A 19,206-nucleotide genomic window follows, 5' to 3' on the forward strand; every position below is an offset into this window, starting at 1 on the left:
TTAAATGTAAATAGATGAAAAGAATTTAAGCTATAAAATAACATGATTTAAAAAAAAACAAAACATTTTTTAGGCTCCAGCACTGAGGATCCTTGAAGCATATTTTCCTTTAAAGATGCGAAAAAGCAGCATTTCAGAAAGGTTGTAAAGTTCATGGAAGCTGTTTTTCTTGGTGCATAACAGACTGCACCTTGAAAATTTGTATACTTTGTAGAAATTTCAACTTTGATATAATAAATGGTATACAGACATCTATACATGTTTATATTTATTGCTTTCGGTGATCTAGCCTAAATCCATTACAGAAAAAAAACATAAAAAGAAGTTAAAATATGAAAGATTTAAAGTATTTCTGTCCTGCTGTTGCATGCCTCAAATATTAAAACTGGGTGTAGGAGATTTAGGTGGTTGAAGATGACATATCTCATACTGTTCAAATAAAGATCTCCAAAAAAAAGTTGATGTTTGTTTAGTTGATTTGCTTGTATGAGTCTTTTAAGGTCTTTGTTATTATAAGTTTTTTTTTGTTTAATTCTCCCTGTAATTTTAGTATATATTGTCTTTTTTGTTTTTGTTGTTTTTTTATTTTCATTTTTTAACTATTCAATGGTAAGTATTAAAAAGTTTATGGTGGTTCATCAGCTGCACATGAATATTGCACAAACTTGACTGGTGTAATTGTAATAAACAGCCAGAATAACCGCCACTAATGTGAAATAGCACGATTGTCAACCAAAGTTTGAGTTGCCGTTTGTTACTGATTGCCAAGAAAGAAGTGTTGATTAAGGCGAAGGAAGTCTTTTAGTCTTTCTTCGCTTGCCGTAGTCAACACGGAAAAACAGTCGAGATTGTTGGCAGTTAGCCTGCTAGCCGCCGAGATTACTTAGCGGAATCGTAATAAAATGCTTTTTGAAAAATAATATTCCGTGTGAGGGTTAGGGGGCGTATTGTGGAGATGTAACTAAATAATGGGAAACGTTTTTGGGAGAAAGACTCAACCTTCTCGTGTAACGGAACGAGACAAAGCTATACTGGTGAGCTGCTCCGTATTACAACTGTTAATAACAGCCTACTACTAACTGTAGAAGCGTGGATTAACTAGGTTTTATCTCACCACTGGGATTTTAATTATATTAATTAGAAGCACCGATTGAACAGAGGTTTGAAGGCGGATCATTTACATTTCTTTTGGTGGTTGAATATAATACAAAACATAAACTGCAAATTTGAGCACTCGTGTTTTGTTTTGCTTTGAAACTCTATGTTAATCTACGAATCTGTTCTAAACAACCTAGCTTCTTTCATGTCTAATTGACTGTCATTTGCTTTACCTCGTCCAGCAATTAAAGCAACAAAGAGACAAACTGAAGCAGTATCAGAAGAAAATCGCCTTCCATATGGATAAAGAGCGACTCTTGGCCAAGCAGTTACTGAACGATGGCAAGAAAGAGTAAGCTGGCTTTTCTAGTTATTAAAATAAATCTGCACCCCATGATGTAGTGGTTGCAAAAGTAGGCAGTAATTGAAATAATTCCTTTCATGCTCAGGTGATTGCAAGAGGCTCAATCCATATCCTTCTTTCTTTTTGTTCTGGATGCACCCTGTCAAGATAATGATGCATGATGATGATTTGATTGACGTTCTGTGTCTTTCATTTGTTTTTGCAGGAAAGCACTGGTGCTTCTTAAGAAAACACGCTACCAGGATCAGTTATTAAATAAGGCTGAAAGCCAGATTTCCAACCTGGAACACATGGTAAAAGATGCAAATGTCTAAAAGAGAGGAAAAAATAACACATTCATAGTAAACCTGTAATAATAACCACAGTCTAAGTAAATTGAAAACAATCTAAAGAGTTGAGAGCTAATGTTACTATAAGTTTGTGATTTATAATGGTGGAAAAAAGCTTTTTTTGTTGTCCTAAAATATTCACACACAAAATTTGTTTTTCTAGTCTATTTGTCATTAATGTCACACCTTTTCACTTTTAAAACTTTTTTAAAGCAAAGATTTTTCTGCAGGTTCAAGATATTGAGTTCATGCAAATTGAGATGAAAGTCATTGAGGGGCTGAAGGTTGGAAATGACTGCCTAAAGAGCATGCAGCAGGTATGACGTTCCCCCTCTTCCCTCAAAAGCATGCATGGATTAATATGTCAAAGTTTCCATAAACAGGATTTTTCTTAAAATGCCAGCATGGTAGTGCGTTTTTGTTTATTTATGTGTACACTTTGTTTAAAGATAAAAGGATTAAAATTGACAACTTGTTTGTCCGCTGAACACACTTAAAGCCATTTTTGTTGCACCGGTATTGTTAGATTGTGGTTGTGAGGGGCTGTAAGCTAGCAGAAGAGCGCCTAAACAGACGGATGTTGGGAAATGGGGAAAGGGCCTACTCCATGCGAACAGTCTCGTTGATTTTGCCTGGGACCGCTTTGAAAATCAATCAAAAGAGGGTCAGAGTGGGATTTTTTTAAACACAAAGGGGGCATCTTGCACTGAAATACTACTAGCATATTTGTGTGTGTGTGATCAAAAAAAAAGGCCACAACAAAATATATTTTTCTTGTCTTTTAACCTTGTGGCAGATGATGTCAATTGAAGAAGTGGAAAGAATCCTGGATGAGACTCAAGAATCAATTGAATATCAGAGGGTAAATGCCTTCATTTTTGACACTTTTAAATTAAAAAAATTTAAATATTTTTGACCGAATAATATAAATCTGACTGCTAAAATAACCCCTAAGTCTTTCCCTGCAGCAAATAGATGAACTGTTGGCGGGTTCATTGACTCAGGAGGATGAAGATGCGGTTTTAGCAGAGTTGGAAGCTATCACTCACGTGAGTTTTAAATTGCATGATAAGCCTTTCTTTACCAACATGTTGCTCATATGGAGTTGATTTGTGCCACCAACAGGAAGATGTTGCACTTCCAGACATCCCCAATGAACCAATCCCACATGTTTCTAAATCTGCTGAGCTGGAACCAGGCACAGGTTACTTTTTCCTTTACCTCAGCTATAACATAAAATATTTTTAAGACTATTGTATGTCTATTTTGTTGTTTTTGTGTCTTTTTGTTTGTGCTTTTTACAGAGAAAAAAGAAGCAAAGAGTAAGCCCAACAGAGAGATGCTGGCCGCCTGACAGCTTCTTTGTTTGCTAAACATTTTTCACCTAATGTGAAATGGAGCAGTACAACTTTGTTTCCTAATTTTGATATACAAAATCGACAGACGTTGGAGGATTTTCGTCAGTTTTACAGTTCTTCAAGTCATTTCCAAAAGTGTTTGTTTTCTCTGATTACAAGACAGTATTAAGCAGGACAAGAAGCTGACTTTTAGATGTTTCTAATATTTAATTTATTGTACATATTACATTAATTGTAATAAATGACGCTGTCAAAAATGATCTGTTTTTGTGTCAAATGTTTTGTCAGACAAGGTGTGCTGCAGGTTTTGTCCACAAGATGGCACTATTTACTAAATGTTGTGGTGGTCAGTGTACAGCCCATACCTTCAGTCAATTTCAAATCGATCCCATGGGTAGTTACTATTTTTATTTACTTTTAAAAATACGTCGCATCACTAAAGTATGCAGAATATTTAGGAAAAAAACAAACATTGAGGTTTAGCTATATTACTTTAAATAATTCTAAAGTCATTTGAAATTTCTTAAAGCAACCCCAGTTATTTGGTTGATATGATTAAATCGTTTTTTAATAAAGAAATACAAAGTTACGTAAAGTTTATTTCAGAATTTTCCTCATAACAGCCAAATTATGCACGGTAAAGAAACAGGTTAATATAGATAAAACGCACCTGATCTGTGCAGAATCACCGAGGACAACGCATGAAGTCATCAGCTTATTTATTCATTCTGTGGACCAAAACTGCTGATTAGCCCTTGTGACTCAACAGTATGACTAAAGTTTGTTTTCTTCCTTTTCAAATGAGGTGTTTAAGTTTGTGTCCTCCCAATGTAGACCAACACTCGCCTTTTTTAGGTTCTGGTCGTGATAGTCCATCGGTATAGAGATGTTGGGGGCGGGCATCACATTTTTACTTTAGCGAAAAACGATGCATTTGGGTGCTGTAGGAAATGGAATACTGAGCGCACAAATAGTGACTTCACCTGCACACGAGTGGACACGTCTAGAAGATTTTAAAAGCGTTCAATTAATTTTTTTGTTTGAAACTTTACGAAATATTCAAAACCGATAAATATTTAAATAGCTTTTTTAAAACGAGGCGCTTATCATCGAAGTTTCCTCCAACATTTTACCTTGTCCGCTTGAGAAAATTTAAAATACCAGATTTTCTTTGGTCCCTGAATGTCACACAGGCTGTCAGCTGGAGGAAGGGAAGGTGCGTTTAGTTAGTAGGTTTCGGGAGCGCAACGCCACTCCTGCGGACGCGTTTTCTCGCGGTTCGCTCATTCTTAGATCCACTTTGATTTTTTTTCTTCATTTTTTTTTAAATTAAATCTTTTCTTTTTCTAAGGATAAACGCTTCAGCGAAATCTAACGTTTATGGTCCTGGCTGAAGATTTCACCATGTCTCGCACCGACGAGGTTCACCGCATGACGGAAAATGTCTATAAGGTAAAGTTTAATTGATAAAGTTTTGACGTGATTTCAAATGTTAGACACAACGTTTAGAGATTTTTCGTTCATTGACAGAGAGCCGCTGAAAACGTCCGACGTAATTAACCCTTTTTTTGATGGAGGAAAGGTACTTTTAATCTCACACATTAAAAGAAGAATCCATTTCTACGCGTTCAGACTTCTTCACTTGAACGCACCATTCCTCAAAGCGTTGTTTTACAGGTGAATTGGGGCGACATACTTACAAAAAACCCCTTTTGCTCCAGTGCCAGCGGATTCTGAGCCAATCAGTCTAGTTCTGTCGTGCAGGCCTGCTGAAGTGGGTCTGCCTCCACCTCTCATTGTAGTTTAGCCTGTTCCCAGGAAACCAGTGGATCTATAAAGCCTACTTTAATGAAGCAAAAACACACCATGCATTCCAAAAGACTGTGTTTGGCACACAGGGTGAGTCTCTGTTGCAACAAGTAAACATGTATCCCCAAACCTGTTCTTCATCAAAACCTGTTACGCATCAATTAAAAAGAAAGGAAAACGAAAGAAATGTTGACCACCACTTTTGTGTTAAAGTGGTGGCTATTGGAGCTGTGGGGGGGGAGAAGAAAAAGATACAATTGTGTTCTCTACATTGTGGCAGGGTCTGATGAATGGCTGTACTTGAATATCTCGCCCATTAATCATCCACTCCTTTTAGCAGTAATTGTTGCACAATTCAATGAAAAAGAACATGTTCCTTGTTGGATTTGCAAAGTTTCAGGCCAGAATGAAATCAGAGCTAAACTTTATTGTGAGGGTTTGTTTGAGTCAGTTTAAATTTTTCTATTCGTGCAGGTGGTCTTACTAAGTTTATTTTTGATCGTTTGTGAGAGTAATATGACATCTGGGGCAATTCCTGCTCCATGACTTGAACATGCAAATAATTTCCGAACAAACGGTTAGTTTGTGGCTTTCCAGGAGGAATTCCAGGTACTTTCTTCTTTTCAAGGGTCTCCCTGTAAATTGGACGCCATGTTTACAGCTATTTTCTCAGAGTTGAACAACAAAAATCCTATAAGTTCTTTCATGGGTGGGTTCTTTATATGCAAGTGCAAAGGCGCTTTGAGCTTCTTGTCTGGAGGGAGATGTCTCCTTCCTGTCACAGACCTGACAGCCAGAAACAGTGATGGGTAGTGGAGTGGGGAAACAGAGTCTCCCCTTCCTCATGGGATGTGACCCAGTGCAAAAGTCAGAGGTCAGAAATTGCTGGTTGAAGCACTTTTTAAGGATACAAGGTACCCTTGAACACTTCAAAATAAGATCAAGTTTTTGTTAGTAGCATTTGTCATGGTATGACTTGGACAAGACAGCAGATATTGTCATTCAGAGTCTCCGAAAGCGATATCTTCTGGTCTTAAACACAATTTTACAGCTCAAGTCTAACAAATCATGACATTTTTATTTTGGAATTTGTTCATCACCCTCAGATGACCTTCAGAGCTCAATCATCAGTCGGTTCTTTCTTTTGTTACAAACTCTCAATATCTCTGCAGCACTTTTCCAGTAGGTTCCTCTCTGCCTGGTTGGTACACTGCAAAACTGGCTCCATTATAAAAATAAGTTAAAACTTCTTCAAAAGTAAATAGGCAAAAAAAAAAAAAAAAATGCCAACGAGGTAAGAAAAGTATAAAAAATATTTATTCAATTCAAAAACTTTTCTAAAGAGATTATTTTTCTTAAAAAAAGTGTATTTTTACTTTCTTAAGATTTATTTTTTGCTGTGTGAAATGTTACCAAAGGTGTTGATCCTTCAATGTGTATTTTAGCTGTGAAAAATCATTCATTATTGGTGTACGATGCATGGTGGGAACATCTTCACCCTCAAACAGTCAAATGTTTTTGGTGGCAAGATATTTTTAGAAAGATGATTTAAACAAAACGGCCATAAAACAAAATCTGAAAGGATTTATTTGACCAAAAATGAAGTAAATATCTAATATTTTTATATTGTAACGTGAAGCTTGAATTGGAAGTTTTCAATTCTCTTGGATAAGACATTTGGAGGTAGTTTTAGCCTAAAAACAAAACAAATATCTGATATTTGGCCATGTTTGGTGACAGAGATAACAGGTTGTTTATTTGAGTCTTAGAAGTTCTGATGTTTTTAGTTTACTTTATTTTATTCCACTCAATATTGGCTCTCCCAATCCTTATTTGTATGCAGCCCCAGCAGCTGAAAACACTCCAGCAGCTTACTTTTGAGAGGAAAATAATACCTTTATACATCTGCAACCCTCCCAGAGTGCTGGAACCATTTCTCTACCCCACATGCATTTGAATGTCTCTGTATAATTTTCTCTGTTTTCCATGCAAGCAAGCCTCTTCCAGAGGAAGGGAAGTGTTAAGTCAGTGCAGCCAGCAGCTGGGCACAGGCCAGGGAGGTGAGGGGGGTAAGGGTGGTGCTGTGACTCATGTTAGCCCAGTTGAGTGTGTGTTTAACAGGACTGGTTTTGTGGGCGAGCCTGGGGATTCTGGTTCTTGTTGCAAGCGTCTTAATCTTAATCAACAGGGGAGTCAGCCTGTAAACCCAGCGATCCTTACATGATCCTGCGTGACTCACCTCAATTGTCTCCTATCGCGTTCAACCCTCAGACGTCTAGTTATTTCCATTTATGACTGGGGAGAGACGGGTGCTTAAGGCGGCCGCTCAGTGACGGTGTGTGTCTGCATCACGCTGTCATCTTCACCAGCTGGCCGTGTCTGAGAAGGGGTGGGGTGGGGTGCTGTGGGTCAAGCCTCTTAGCATGTGGACGGATGAGGTCTGACCTGGCTGGCCCTAAGTGAACAAACAGATTAATAGGGGTTGAAGATAAAGAAGAATGAGGTTGTGTGCACTCCAACACTTTTATCCTGTAAAGTAAATCAAGTTAGAAAGGCAGAAACCAAGTGTTTGAACACACCCTGCAGGATTGTGAAACCCACTGGTGTGTACTCAGTCTTTGTCACGGGAAATGTTGTGTTTTCTGGTGCACACGGTGCAAGCTTTCGGCTCACCTCAACAGGTAAAGGAGAAGATGGGTGTGGTTCGCCGCTACTTGCCCCTGGGAGAGCGCTTGTTTTTCACTGAAACTCCACTCCCTGACTTTTTTTAAACGGCTAAATCAAGTGTGATTTTTCTGCTGTTATCAGACCATTTATCACTGATACGGCACCAGGAGAAACTCCCTCTGAAATGCAGTCTGCTTTATAGGAATCCTATTATATAATGGCTTTTCTCTGAATTGATATACTATTGTGGCATTCACTACACACACAGGAGTGATACTTTGATGATTTGGAACCCTCGGTTGTGCCACAATCTTATATAGAAGATCTGAACAGGTGGTCTCTTAGCAACAACGTGACATTATTCATATGTGTTTCTGTCATATTACTGTGCTAAAAGACTTGCAGATGGTGATGGGTTCAGAAAAGCTAAAGGGAGGAAAAACGATGGCAAGGAGCAATCATGTGATCGTTTGCAAATATGCATGTTTTTATTTCAGAGTAAACAGTCTTTGTTTGTGGGATATTTACCGTTGATCCTGCTGTCTCCTTGCACGAACTTGTTTGTAGAAGCTTTATTAACTTTCTTTTGTTCTTGGAGTATCACATCAGACGTCACTTGTCTGTCAATAGGCAATTTGAAGGAGTGTTAAGTGACTTGAGCTGCTGAACATCTGCCTCCAGAAAATAACGTTTCAACAAGTTTGTGCCTGCTGGCACCTGGGGCCTTGAAATGATCGCATTATGCTTTGCAGGAGATATCGTAATATTCATTGCTTGTGGAAGAACGGATTTGTTCTGTGTGATGCAGAGAGGAGGACTATTGCTCCACACACCCACCTTCTCTGAACGTCTGGGGGCGGATGGTTTAGAGACATTCTCTCTTTCCTTTCATTCGGCATCGCTTTTTATTTTTTATTTTCCTTTTTTCCAAGGGCATAGACTGGCAATGCTGAGTGCTAAATTCAAGGGAACTGTGTGCTGACTGCAATGAAGTGTCATTTTTAAAGCTGCTTCGGTGTGAAATGACTCAAAAACAAGCGTGAGCCTTTTTTTCATCAAAAATGAACTTTTAACCCCTTTTTATCAGGGTGGAAGAGAGAAGAAAGTGTGTTTGTGTGTGTGTGTCTGTTAGTGTGTATGGGGGGGGGGGGGGGTTTCATACGCATAGACAATCCATGTCCTTGTTCAAGTGCCTAATTACTGTGGAGGGTGACACTGTAATTATACCCCGCCTGGGAAAGACACTGAGACTGTAAATTGTCGTAAGTGCTGTGGCAGCGGACAATGGCCTTACATTTGAGGGTCATGGACAACATTGAGCACGCCTGAGGCTTCTCTTGCTGTATCGGTCTGACACGGATGCAGATACTTTTGAGTGCCATCGGCCACACTCCACCCACCGAGCCAGCTAAGCAAGCAACTGTAGAGCAGCCAGGCTATTTTTCAAAAAAAAAGAAAAAGACCCACTTCTACTCGAAACTCCAATGCATTCCAATCCAATTTTTGCCAAAGCCTAATTTATTTGCATCTGCTGTGTTGCAGACGCTTGCTGGTACGCTGATGAAAGAACAGACAAGGGAACAGAGGCGCTGTGATTTCACTAAGAAGGACTTAGCTGGAAAGATTGGCCCTTGAATGCCTAATCAGCAGATCCAAATCCTCTTTGAGTTTATGTTGGTTAGGCATTGGGAACAAAAATCTTCCCCAGTTTAAAGAAACAAAACAAAAGCATGGAACCTCACATGAGCATTACTGCAATCCTCAAAACTAAAATGTAAAAATGTGCTTTAAGTTGCTGAAACTTGCATGGAAAGAAACTAAACTAAAGCCACCAAAGACGTCTGTGTCCTGGTTGCTATGGTTACGAGTGTGTACCGGTATTAGGTTTAGGAGCTCGGGCGATGCTGTATGCTGCATGCCCACTGATGACAGCAGAGCAATTGTACTATAAGTTGTGGCTCTCTTGGGGGCAAATAATTTGTTGTCCAGAGGCAACAGCAGGTGGAAGAGGTGGCCCGAGAGATGGCTGCTTCAGAGGAAATGAGGAATTAGTGCTGCAGCTTCAGAACCCTTTGAGGCAATAATGAGGTCAAACAACGATTTGAAGCTTTCTCTGTCAGTGTGCATCTTCTTGTTTCAAGCAGTTACTCTAATTTGAATCAGTCTGCTATTAGAAGAAGCTGTCAGGTTTTTCTTATTACACAGAAATTTGATGCCAGAGTTCAGTCAAGGGGTTTTAAATGCATTCCATCACTTTAAAAAACAGAAGGGGCTTGCATGACATTGCAAAAACAAGTAAAAAACTGCTGGCTACTTAAAGAAAAAAAAAACATACTGTGGAAATAAGTGGTGCACTTGCTCTCCTGTCTAAAGCAAGAACGATGTGCATTATTGCTAACTGGACAGTTTTAACTTGGCAACTAAAGAAAGAAATGTGACGGGGCTTCAGGAAGGTGTTTTTTTCTCTCTGCTCATTCAGAAAGTTGATGAAAAGAAATGTTTTTTTTTTTGTAGATATAGGAATTCTACCGGTTCTGTTCATAGTTTTTATGGACAGAATTTCTAGGCGCAGCCAGGGGCCGGAGGGGATCTGGTTTGGGGACCACAGGATTTCCTCTATGCTTTTTGCAGATGATGTTGTCCTGTTGGCTTCATCAAGCCAGGACCTCCAGCGTGCATTGGGGCGGTTTGCGGCAGAGTGTGAAGCGGCTGGGATGAGGGTCAGCACAGCTAAATCTAAGGCCATGGTTCTTGACTGAAGAAAGGTAGTTTGCCATCTCTCGGTGGGTGGAGTGTCCCTGCCCCAGGTGGAGGAGTTTAAATATCTGGGGTTCTTGTTCACGAGTGAGGGAAGACCGGAGCGTAAGATTGACAAGCAGATCGGAGCGGCGTCCGTAGTTATGCGGTCGCTGTATCGGTCCGTTGTGGTGAAGGGAGAGCTGAGCCGAAAAGCAAAGCTCTCAATTTACCAGTCGATCTTTGTTCCAATACTCACTTATGGTCATGAGCTATGGGTCATGACCGAAAGAACGAGATCCCGAATACAAGTGGCTGAAATGAGCTCCCTTAGAGATAGGGTGAGAAGCTCGGTCACCCGCGGAGAGCTCCGAGTAGAACCGCTTCTCCTCCACATCGAAAGGAGCCAGTTGAGGTGGCTCGGGCATCTAGTCCGGATGCCTCCTGGACGCCTCCCTGGGGAGGTGTTCCGGGAATGTCCCACTGGGCGGAGGCCCCGGGGAAGACCCAGGACACGCTGGAGAGACTACGTCTCTCGGCTGGCCTGGGAAAAAAATTATTCACATCAAAAGTCATTCATAAACACAGGTATGCTCTCCGTCCTGCCGCAAAAGCCACTTTCAGCGAAACTTCCGTGTCTCCATGACGCACATTCGATCAAGAAAGTGAAAATAAAAACATGAATGATCAATTTATTATTGTCTCAATGAAAATAAGAAAAAATATCATAAAATTTAGGATGCCCAAGCTTGCTGCTTTGCCATACCATAGTGATTCCCGGACATAGCTCCGCCGCGGACCGCTTGCTTGTTATGCCGGCATTCGGGCACCTGACTGGCCGTATACCGGCCACCCAGCTGCGGTATGGGATATTGTAGTTTAGGGTCGAATAGGAATAATAATAATATTCAGAACTATTCTTTTCTTAACATACTCTTTAGCAGTCACTTTACATCCGAAGGCTAGTCGGCTACATGCTACGTAGCATATCATAGCATCTTAGCACGTAGCATGTCCTATTGTCTCTGAGAACATCACAGTTACAGGGCCACAGTGATTGGTCGAGATGCATTATGGGATATGTGTGATGCATGATGGGATACGTGACATTTAGCCTTCGGATGTTAAGGGACTGCTAACGAGTATGTTAATAAAAGAAAAGTCCTGAATATTATTTTTATTTTATTTTTCCCCTCTTGAACGAATGTGTGTCACAGAGACACGGAAGTAGCGGCAGAAATCGGCTTTTGCGGCAGGGGCGGAGAACATATCCATGTTTATGAATGACTTATGAAGTGAATAATTATTTCGGTCGCACAAATTAATTTTTTCAAGGGAACGAAATAGTATTTCTTGGGAACAAGATATTGATTTGTGGGAACGAGATATTAATTTGTGGGAATATAAAGGTATAAAGGTATATAAAGGTATAAACGAGATTTTATTTTTTCCATGTCAGGACACGAGCTCTGTAGAATTCTCAGAAAACCTGATTGTGTTTTTGCTTGAGCATTAGTAAGCCTTCAGGTATGCAAAAGTGCAAACAGTTTCTGAACTGCCTCTCAGGGTGGACCAGCACATCAGTGAAAGAAGAATGTGCTTGTTTGCCTATCGATGTGGTCGGGAGCACTCTAAGTTTGCTCAACTGGTCTGTCAGTTGTTGCAGTGAGAATGGAAAAAAATGGTCTCCACATGTAAGTGAAGCGTGTTAGCACACAAGAAATAAAATCGAGAACCTTAAAATAGACTACCTAAATAACAAATTTATGACCATCTGTTTGGTTGATGTGTAAACTAAAAAAAACTGCCTATATTTGAATGTGATAGTGAAAAAAATTGCATTTTGGCAAAACCTGATGTGTTTTGGAAGTAAACCTTTTTGGATGATGCTGCTGTTTTTTTTCTTTTTTTCTTTTTTAATATAGCAACCAGTGTCTGTCATTTTCTGTCTGCAAGAGGAAACTATTTGTAATCAGGTGAAACAAGCTTTTATTCCAACGAACCTAAGAGGAGGAAGTTCCTTGCTATATTCTACATAGATCAATCATGTTTTGTTTTTAGAATGATAGTCCTAAAACTTCCCATCTGATGTGGATCTTTTCCATTGTACTATATTTCCTAAAAACAGAAGCTCAACTCTGTGATTTATTACAAGAAGGCAGTTGCTAACATGCTTCCTGCTGGAGTGATGCTCCATATAAAAGCATTGCAACACAGATGCAGAGTAGACATTTTTTAATTTACTGATCATTATAACAAGCAGGCGTTAAACTAGATGTGGCTGAAACACTACTTTGAAACAAAGCGTCCCACAGTCGTCTCTGTGTGGGTTTTAGGTCAGTTAACAGTGTGGGCTTGACTTCTTTGACTGCAAATGTTTGGCTCCCTTTGGTTTATCTAGTTTGTTAAAGTTTAAACATGACTGATAGAAAAAAAAAAGAACAGTTTTTTTTTTTAGGGTCTGTTTTTTTCCGTACTTTTTATATGTTGAATTTAGGTGCTGCAAGTTCAAACATGTGACCATGACTTTTTACCTTTACCACACACTCCGATTTGTGTAGGTATTCAGTGTGCTTCAATGCAGCACAGCTCCAAATATCAGTAGTATCATATGTCATGCAGCTCTGTGTTTATATTTGAGAAATAAATTCCTTTCATTCTTGAGATTTTTGACTGCCCAACAGCAATCTGGTTAAAATGCTTGCGTCATGATAAGGCATTGTTGAGTGGAATGCCTTTTCTCTTCTCTCCTCGCCAGTTTATAGCTGTCCCTGCAGAGATCAGGTGCAATCCAGGCAGGTTTGCAGAGTTTCATGCAAACCAGTCAAGCAGAGAATTTAAAACTCTATTATTACATGCGTTTCATAAAGCTGCCCTTCAGTTGCATTGATTTCAGTGAATTTTTTGACATCTTTACTAATATTTCAGTTGTTACAAGACAAAAAAGAAGCATGTTTGCTTGTACTGGTACTTCCTTTTGCGTCTTTGTTCTTAGATTACATACTTGGTTTTTAACTTCTGGCACAGGCAGGGCTTTGTTTATTGCTGTGAGCTCAGTCACTAAGGAGACGCAACATTACATTCTAGAAAATGTCGGTGAAATGCCAACATCCTGACATGTCTGGTCTTGATCCAGATCCATAGAATGGGGTCATCTGGAAGGGTAAGGCATTAGCTTAATTCTTTTCCCTTTACAGCAAAAAGACGGTTTAGGTTTCAGTGATCCTCTGGCGGATTGAGACACTCAAAACTTGCTTTACAAATGCACAACAAAAACCGACCACATTCCTTTCTGATTAAATCATTTACTTTGGTTTGCTCCACACGATCTGTCCTCACTAATACGGTTATTGGGAGCGTCTTGTGGATCTGATCTTGTGTTTTCAGGTCTGTGGTGTTGTGTAGAAGAGGGGATGAGGGGGAACAGAAGAATAAAGTGGATGAGAAACTGCATGCGATTCTTCTGGTTTCTAATCATCTGGCGTTACTTTGAAATTGCCCTCTTTGCAGATCATCATTATGTCGGTGAGCAGAGGTGGAAATGAGGGTAGCAGGGGAGTTCAGATGGGTGGATGTCCCACAGTTTGAAGGCTTTGGTCTAATCTATCTGGGGTGCACAAAAAAGATTTTGTCTGCAACTTCCACAACGAGGGGAATTGAAGTTGAGCGTAATAATATGTTGCTCCCTTTGATGGCATTTTTTCTTTTTAGTGTAGATGTTTGGTTTATGCATATTTCACCTAAGCTAAAATTTCCGGCATGATCTAGAGTTTGTGGTTTGACATGCACCCTTTAATTAACAGTCTCCATTTTAGGCTTCACAATGAATTGAGTCAGTCCTTGAGTTTCAACTTTTCATTTTCACAAGTGATTACTTTTCAGCTTTAACTCTCATTTTTTCTTTGCAGAATTCTTAAACTGAAAAATACTGAAATAAGTGGATTAAAGTAGAGTGGACGAACTGCAGATTATTTCATAACTTCCATTTCTCTCTCCTCGCCATGTCGAACAACCTAAGATTCTCCTGGCCCCTTTTCCCAATTAGCTTCCAGAATTAGAGTGAAAATGTAGTACAAGAGAAATGGGATGACATTTTTAGCAACAATGACAAGGGATGAAGACAGAGGCTGGATGCTCTGCTGCACAGTGTTGGATGCACTGTAAAAATTCCGCCATATGCATCTATGTGTTTTAACATTTGCCTGATGGTCGCCTTTCATCAGTGTATTTACTCAGCAGGGGGTCAGAGTTTGTGTTTGTTGTGCGGCTGGCCAGCAACCTTTGGCCTCTTTGGTGAGAATGTGTGCTCTAATGATGCCGCCTCTTTTTAACATGAACTCTTCTATTATCAAAGTTAGTGTACGAGTGCACAAATTTGCATGAATTCGCATCAGCTTGTGATCCATGCACTTAGGTGGACTTTTACCAAATAATGAGACACTTTTTTGGACAGAGATAGACCATTAATGAACATCCCCCCCGTGTCTCAGCTCTCGGGAAAGCTTTCACACAAACGCTTTGAATAATTCTGTTGCTTTTTCCTTAACTCTCTCCTTTTAGCACAAGACATTCAGACAGCTGTGTGTTGAACAACCGAAGCTCTTTAAAGACCCGCTCCTATGAAAATTGTATTTTTGATGTTTTGAACATGTTCTTGTGGCATCTTTTTTTCTCATGATGGACAGCGTGTATAAAGAAAATTCAGCTTAAAATTGCATTTCTGAGTATTTCTCTATTCAAATCATTGTGAATCAGGAGCAGACAAAAAATGCAGTTTGAAAAAGAACGTATTTGTGTTGTAAAAAATATGCTGGGGTCCCTGCTCTGCTCCATTCCGATGCCTCCACTTGTAGATGACTAGATCCACGTACGTCTTCGTTTTCCTCGTCGGAGCTGGCTTCTGGCTCAAAGAAGTTGAAGTGAAAAAGTTCATTTAAGACGATGAATTATTGTGCTGTTTTATGTGTCTGTATAGGAGTATATATTCTTTCTTGAAAGTTTGTTACTCTACTTTATAAGCTTTTAGCTTCTGAGTAATGCTGAGCCACTGCAGTGTGGACTTGCTGCGAGTCCTTCTTACATGGCATCTTGACCCAGTTAGCATAGTGAGGGGAAAACCCAGCAAGCAACTTAAGACTTTAGCCAGGTGAGGCAAATGCCAAACTACAAAAGTGCAAAAGTTTTAATGAACCAATAAACACATTTTTGCATCAAAAACGTTGCAGCCACATTAAAACGGGACTCATTAAAATTAATTTGCAAACTAGGAAAGAAGAAAATTCCCAGCTCCAGACAAACTTAATACATTTTTGTATTTTTGCTACACTGAGACCTTGAGTTTTTTTCCAGTGATTTATTTTTAATTAAGGGAACAATTTGCAGCATTTTTTTGACCTTTTTATATTTGTGTTGATAATTAAAGAACATCCAAATCACTGTGAACGACAATTAAACTGTTTATTTGTCCAACGTTTGCGACGATGACGAAAATGTACAGCCATTGTGACAGACCCTCTAAAAATGTGCATTTATCATTTTAGCATTATTGATCACAAAGGGGTGGAGCCTATCCTGACTTTTGCTGTGAAAGATGTGGTGAATGATGTGATGTGTCTAATGAGAATGTTAGAGGAAGGTTGGGTGAAGCGTTCAATGAATAACATTCAGACTCCACACAGAAAATGAGTATTAGTATGCTGTCACTTAAATATTCATCAGTAAAAACAGGTGCTCTGTGAATGTTTTTATGCCAAAAAAAGATTGTCTGTCAATATTCTCATAATTGCATTATTCCTGTTCTGTCATGTTAATCATCATTGGTAATTGGATTGATCACTCCAATACATGAGGAAGCAGGATTTCTGTTGGGAAGTTTTGCCGTGTGACTTTGTGTCAATCTGACTCATTGCTGTTCCGTTGGTGGGTTATGATGTACTCAAGCTGCGTGACCTCTAGGAGTGCAGCAAGCACACACCTCCCATCGAACTCTTGGCTCTCATTAAAAAGAAGACCAGAAGAGCCATAGTAGGGGAGAATTCCAAGGTACTGAAGTCTGACTGAGGCATAAGGATGTGCTGGTGGGCTTGTTTCAGGTTGTTGCAGTGTAAATTCAGTTGAGTAGGAGATTGTTATATGCTCTGCAGCATTGATGGTCTTTGTGTTGGGACTGCTGCTGCGACTGCTGCTGCAGCAGTGTTGTGGTGGCTTTTCTGTCCCTGGGTTATTCCTGGCTATCTGACTGGGGACCAGCTAATTGGAAGAAGCCCTGGAGGAGGACTGGAGAAGGAAGGAGAGAAGCAGCGGAAACTTTTGTGACATTATGCAGTCTTTGCTGTGAGACTGACTTGGCTTACTACGGTAGTTTTTTGTTCACCTGCAGTAACTTGTACACTGTGTTTCTTTATAAGTTCTGGTTTTTGGCTTTATTACCATTTACCCTAAATTCGCAAAGACGTCATTGTAAAAAAAACAAACGGGATAACTGTTGAAATCACTCCAGACTGTATTTGTTTTAAGCAAATTGAAGCTCATAATGCATGTGAAGTAGATTTTTTTTTAACATGTCACACATTTTTGAAAGCATCCCACATGTTGTTGTTTCCAGCTTGCAGTCAGCAGATGACGTGTCTGTGAAAAAAAAAAAAAAAATGAAGAAATATAGATCTGAAAAATCTCCATAAAGACACTGTCTTGTTTTTTCTTTCAGACTATTATGGAGCAGTTTAACCCTTGCTTACGGAACTTCGTCGCAATGGGGAAAAGCTATGAGAAGGCCCTTGCTAGTAAGCCCTTTTGTCATTATTCTTTTTTTTTTCATTTTATTCTTCTTTTCTGTCTCTGGTTTACAGCAGACTCTCACACAAGCACTCTCATCTTCTTCACATACATCTTTATTTTTGTCTGGCTCAGGAAGGACCTGATTTATCTTAGTAAAAAGTGGTTATCGGCTTGTTTGCCATCTCTGCCAGAGGTGTGCTGTAATAGATGTGCTCAAAGAGGTAGAAAGGAAATTGGCTGCACAGCCGCATTAGGGATACTTCCCTCCCAGCAGTGAAATCAACAAGGAAAAGGAAGTTCAAACCATAGATTTTCCTGTGTCCCAAAATGTGCAGCAACACATTTGACATTTTCACAATAAAGATAAAAAAAATCTTTACTATGCTGTCAAAGAAACATTCCCTCAAAACCTCCCCAACAGTTACACACACTTCCCCAAAGATGCCTTTAGTTTTTCCTGAGATGCACAGCAGCAAGTCCTGCCCTCGGTGCTGGGATAGACTGGTTCACTGAGCCATTAAAGACCCACTCTGCAGGATTGGCTCAACCAAACCGATTTAGCTACACTAGCATGTGGATAGGAGGACCCACTTTCATCCATATGGTGCAATCATTAAAAGTGCTCATCACCAGCAGAGCCAAAAGGGCTGCATTTGTAGTCATCCTAGATCGGAATTAGTTGCATCCTTCCATTCAAACATTCAGTCACTGATTCCGACACTGATTTATAGTTTAAAGGTGCACACGAGTTTAACCTTGTGGAGTAGCAAGTACAGCTGTCAACTTTTTAGTCATCAGCTTGACTTTTTTTTTTTGTAATGTCTTGATTACGGAGTGTGCAGCTTTTAGAAAAGCTTTTAGAAAAGCTGCACACCCCTACCTCTTGACTGTTTAATCTGGGATCTGGTAATCCCCTCCGTCTGTCTCTGTGAACCCCTTTAACCACAAGTCATTAAGCAGAAACATCCCCATAGATGCAACTTATCCAGTCAGCCATTTTTCAAGCGCACACTTACTGTCTCAGATGCTATGGCAGCTGCATCAGCAAGAACACAGTGTCTGTTGCTTGGAGACCCGCCTTGGCTCCCACCATTCTCTTCACACGGCTCTCTGCCACGCATGTGCAAACACGCATGAACTGACACGCTCTTGTGCATGCTTTTTCATATCAAGAAAGGCACAAGATCTGTTGTGAAGAGATGGTAGAAAATCTAGCCTGGTCAAAGCAACATTAATGTCAGTGAGGGGGGGCTTTGGCTCAGTGGGTTGAACAGTTAGGGGCAGCACCTTGGTTCATTTCTAAGAGGTTCAACTTCTGGCTCTGACAGTTGCTATGTAATGTTTATAGATAAAGACTCCTTAAACAATAGCAAATTGTGGACATTCTGCAATATTATGTTTTTTTTAAAGACTTATTTCAATTTATCTGAAAAATCTCCAAATAATAAATGAACCTTATTTTCAAGTGTAATTTTCAAAATAAAATGTTGCTGCTTTTTGCCTTGATGTCTAGTTCACTGTATGTAATCTGATTAAAAGGAAATCCTTGGAGACGAAACGTGAATCTATATAAAATTGGTTTTTAAAATCCAAACAGACTCATCACAAAAATGGACACTGACCATGCTTGCCACCTGCTGTTTGCTTCCAACTTTTTGGGTGTTTCCCTATCAGGAGGAAAAGGGAAACATGCTGTCCACTGCAGCTGATTCTGCTATAATTGTGGCTAACATTAGCCTATTTCCCCCCCTGCCTGGAAGACTTTCCATCGAACAATGGCTTCATGTGTCTGTTTGAATTTGCCTGCCCGAGCCAGGATATTCTTGTAAATGTGTCTCACACTTGGCAGCTGTCTGCAGACACAGAATCCCGTCTGTCACCTGGACTGCTGCTGAATTCACCTCCAAAAGCAGCAGCCAGGAATCGACAGAGATGACCTGATGGATAGAGGACTGTTTGACAGTCATGATGAAAAACTGGTTTAAGTCGACATGCCAGCAATTTTAATTAAAAAATTACAGCTGGATCTTGATCAGAGAAATGACCGTTAGAGAAAAATCTTGCTCGC

General features: G+C 39.8%; 2 protein-coding genes across 7 annotated transcripts in view; both read left to right on the plus strand.

Annotated features, from left to right (window-relative positions):
• The first annotated feature begins 710 nt into the window (after positions 1-710).
• LOC101168369 (charged multivesicular body protein 6) lies at positions 711-3,409 on the plus strand. Of its 2 annotated transcripts, none has more exons than XM_004071400.4 (8): positions 711-1,034; positions 1,341-1,450; positions 1,668-1,755; positions 2,022-2,108; positions 2,588-2,653; positions 2,760-2,840; positions 2,917-2,995; positions 3,096-3,409. In XM_004071400.4, the coding sequence occupies exons 1-8, from the start codon at positions 969-971 to the stop codon at positions 3,143-3,145; spliced, it is 627 nt and encodes a 208-aa protein (XP_004071448.1). In that variant the 5' UTR covers positions 711-968; the 3' UTR covers positions 3,146-3,409. The 2 variants fall into 2 exon arrangements, with proteins under 2 accessions (XP_004071448.1, XP_020560939.1); XM_020705280.1 differs by lacking the exon at positions 711-1,034 and adding an exon at positions 1,069-1,160.
• Positions 3,410-4,282: 873 nt separating this feature from the next.
• LOC101169609 (brain-specific angiogenesis inhibitor 1-associated protein 2) overlaps positions 4,283-19,206 on the plus strand; it is a 48,313-nt gene continuing 33,389 nt past the window's right edge. For 2 of the 5 annotated variants that reach the window (XM_023957519.1, XM_023957520.1), the window contains exons 1-2: positions 4,283-4,601; positions 17,068-17,143. In XM_023957519.1, the coding sequence (XP_023813287.1) occupies positions 4,530-4,601; positions 17,068-17,143 (148 nt within the window). In that variant the 5' untranslated portion in view covers positions 4,283-4,529. The remainder of the gene's footprint in view (positions 4,602-17,067; positions 17,144-19,206) is intronic. The other 3 variants (XM_023957521.1, XM_023957522.1, XM_023957523.1) reach the window with 2 other exon arrangements.

Source organism: Oryzias latipes, chromosome 8, assembly GCF_002234675.1.
Source record: "Oryzias latipes chromosome 8, ASM223467v1".
In the NCBI taxonomy this organism is placed as follows: Eukaryota; Metazoa; Chordata; class Actinopteri; order Beloniformes; family Adrianichthyidae; genus Oryzias; species Oryzias latipes.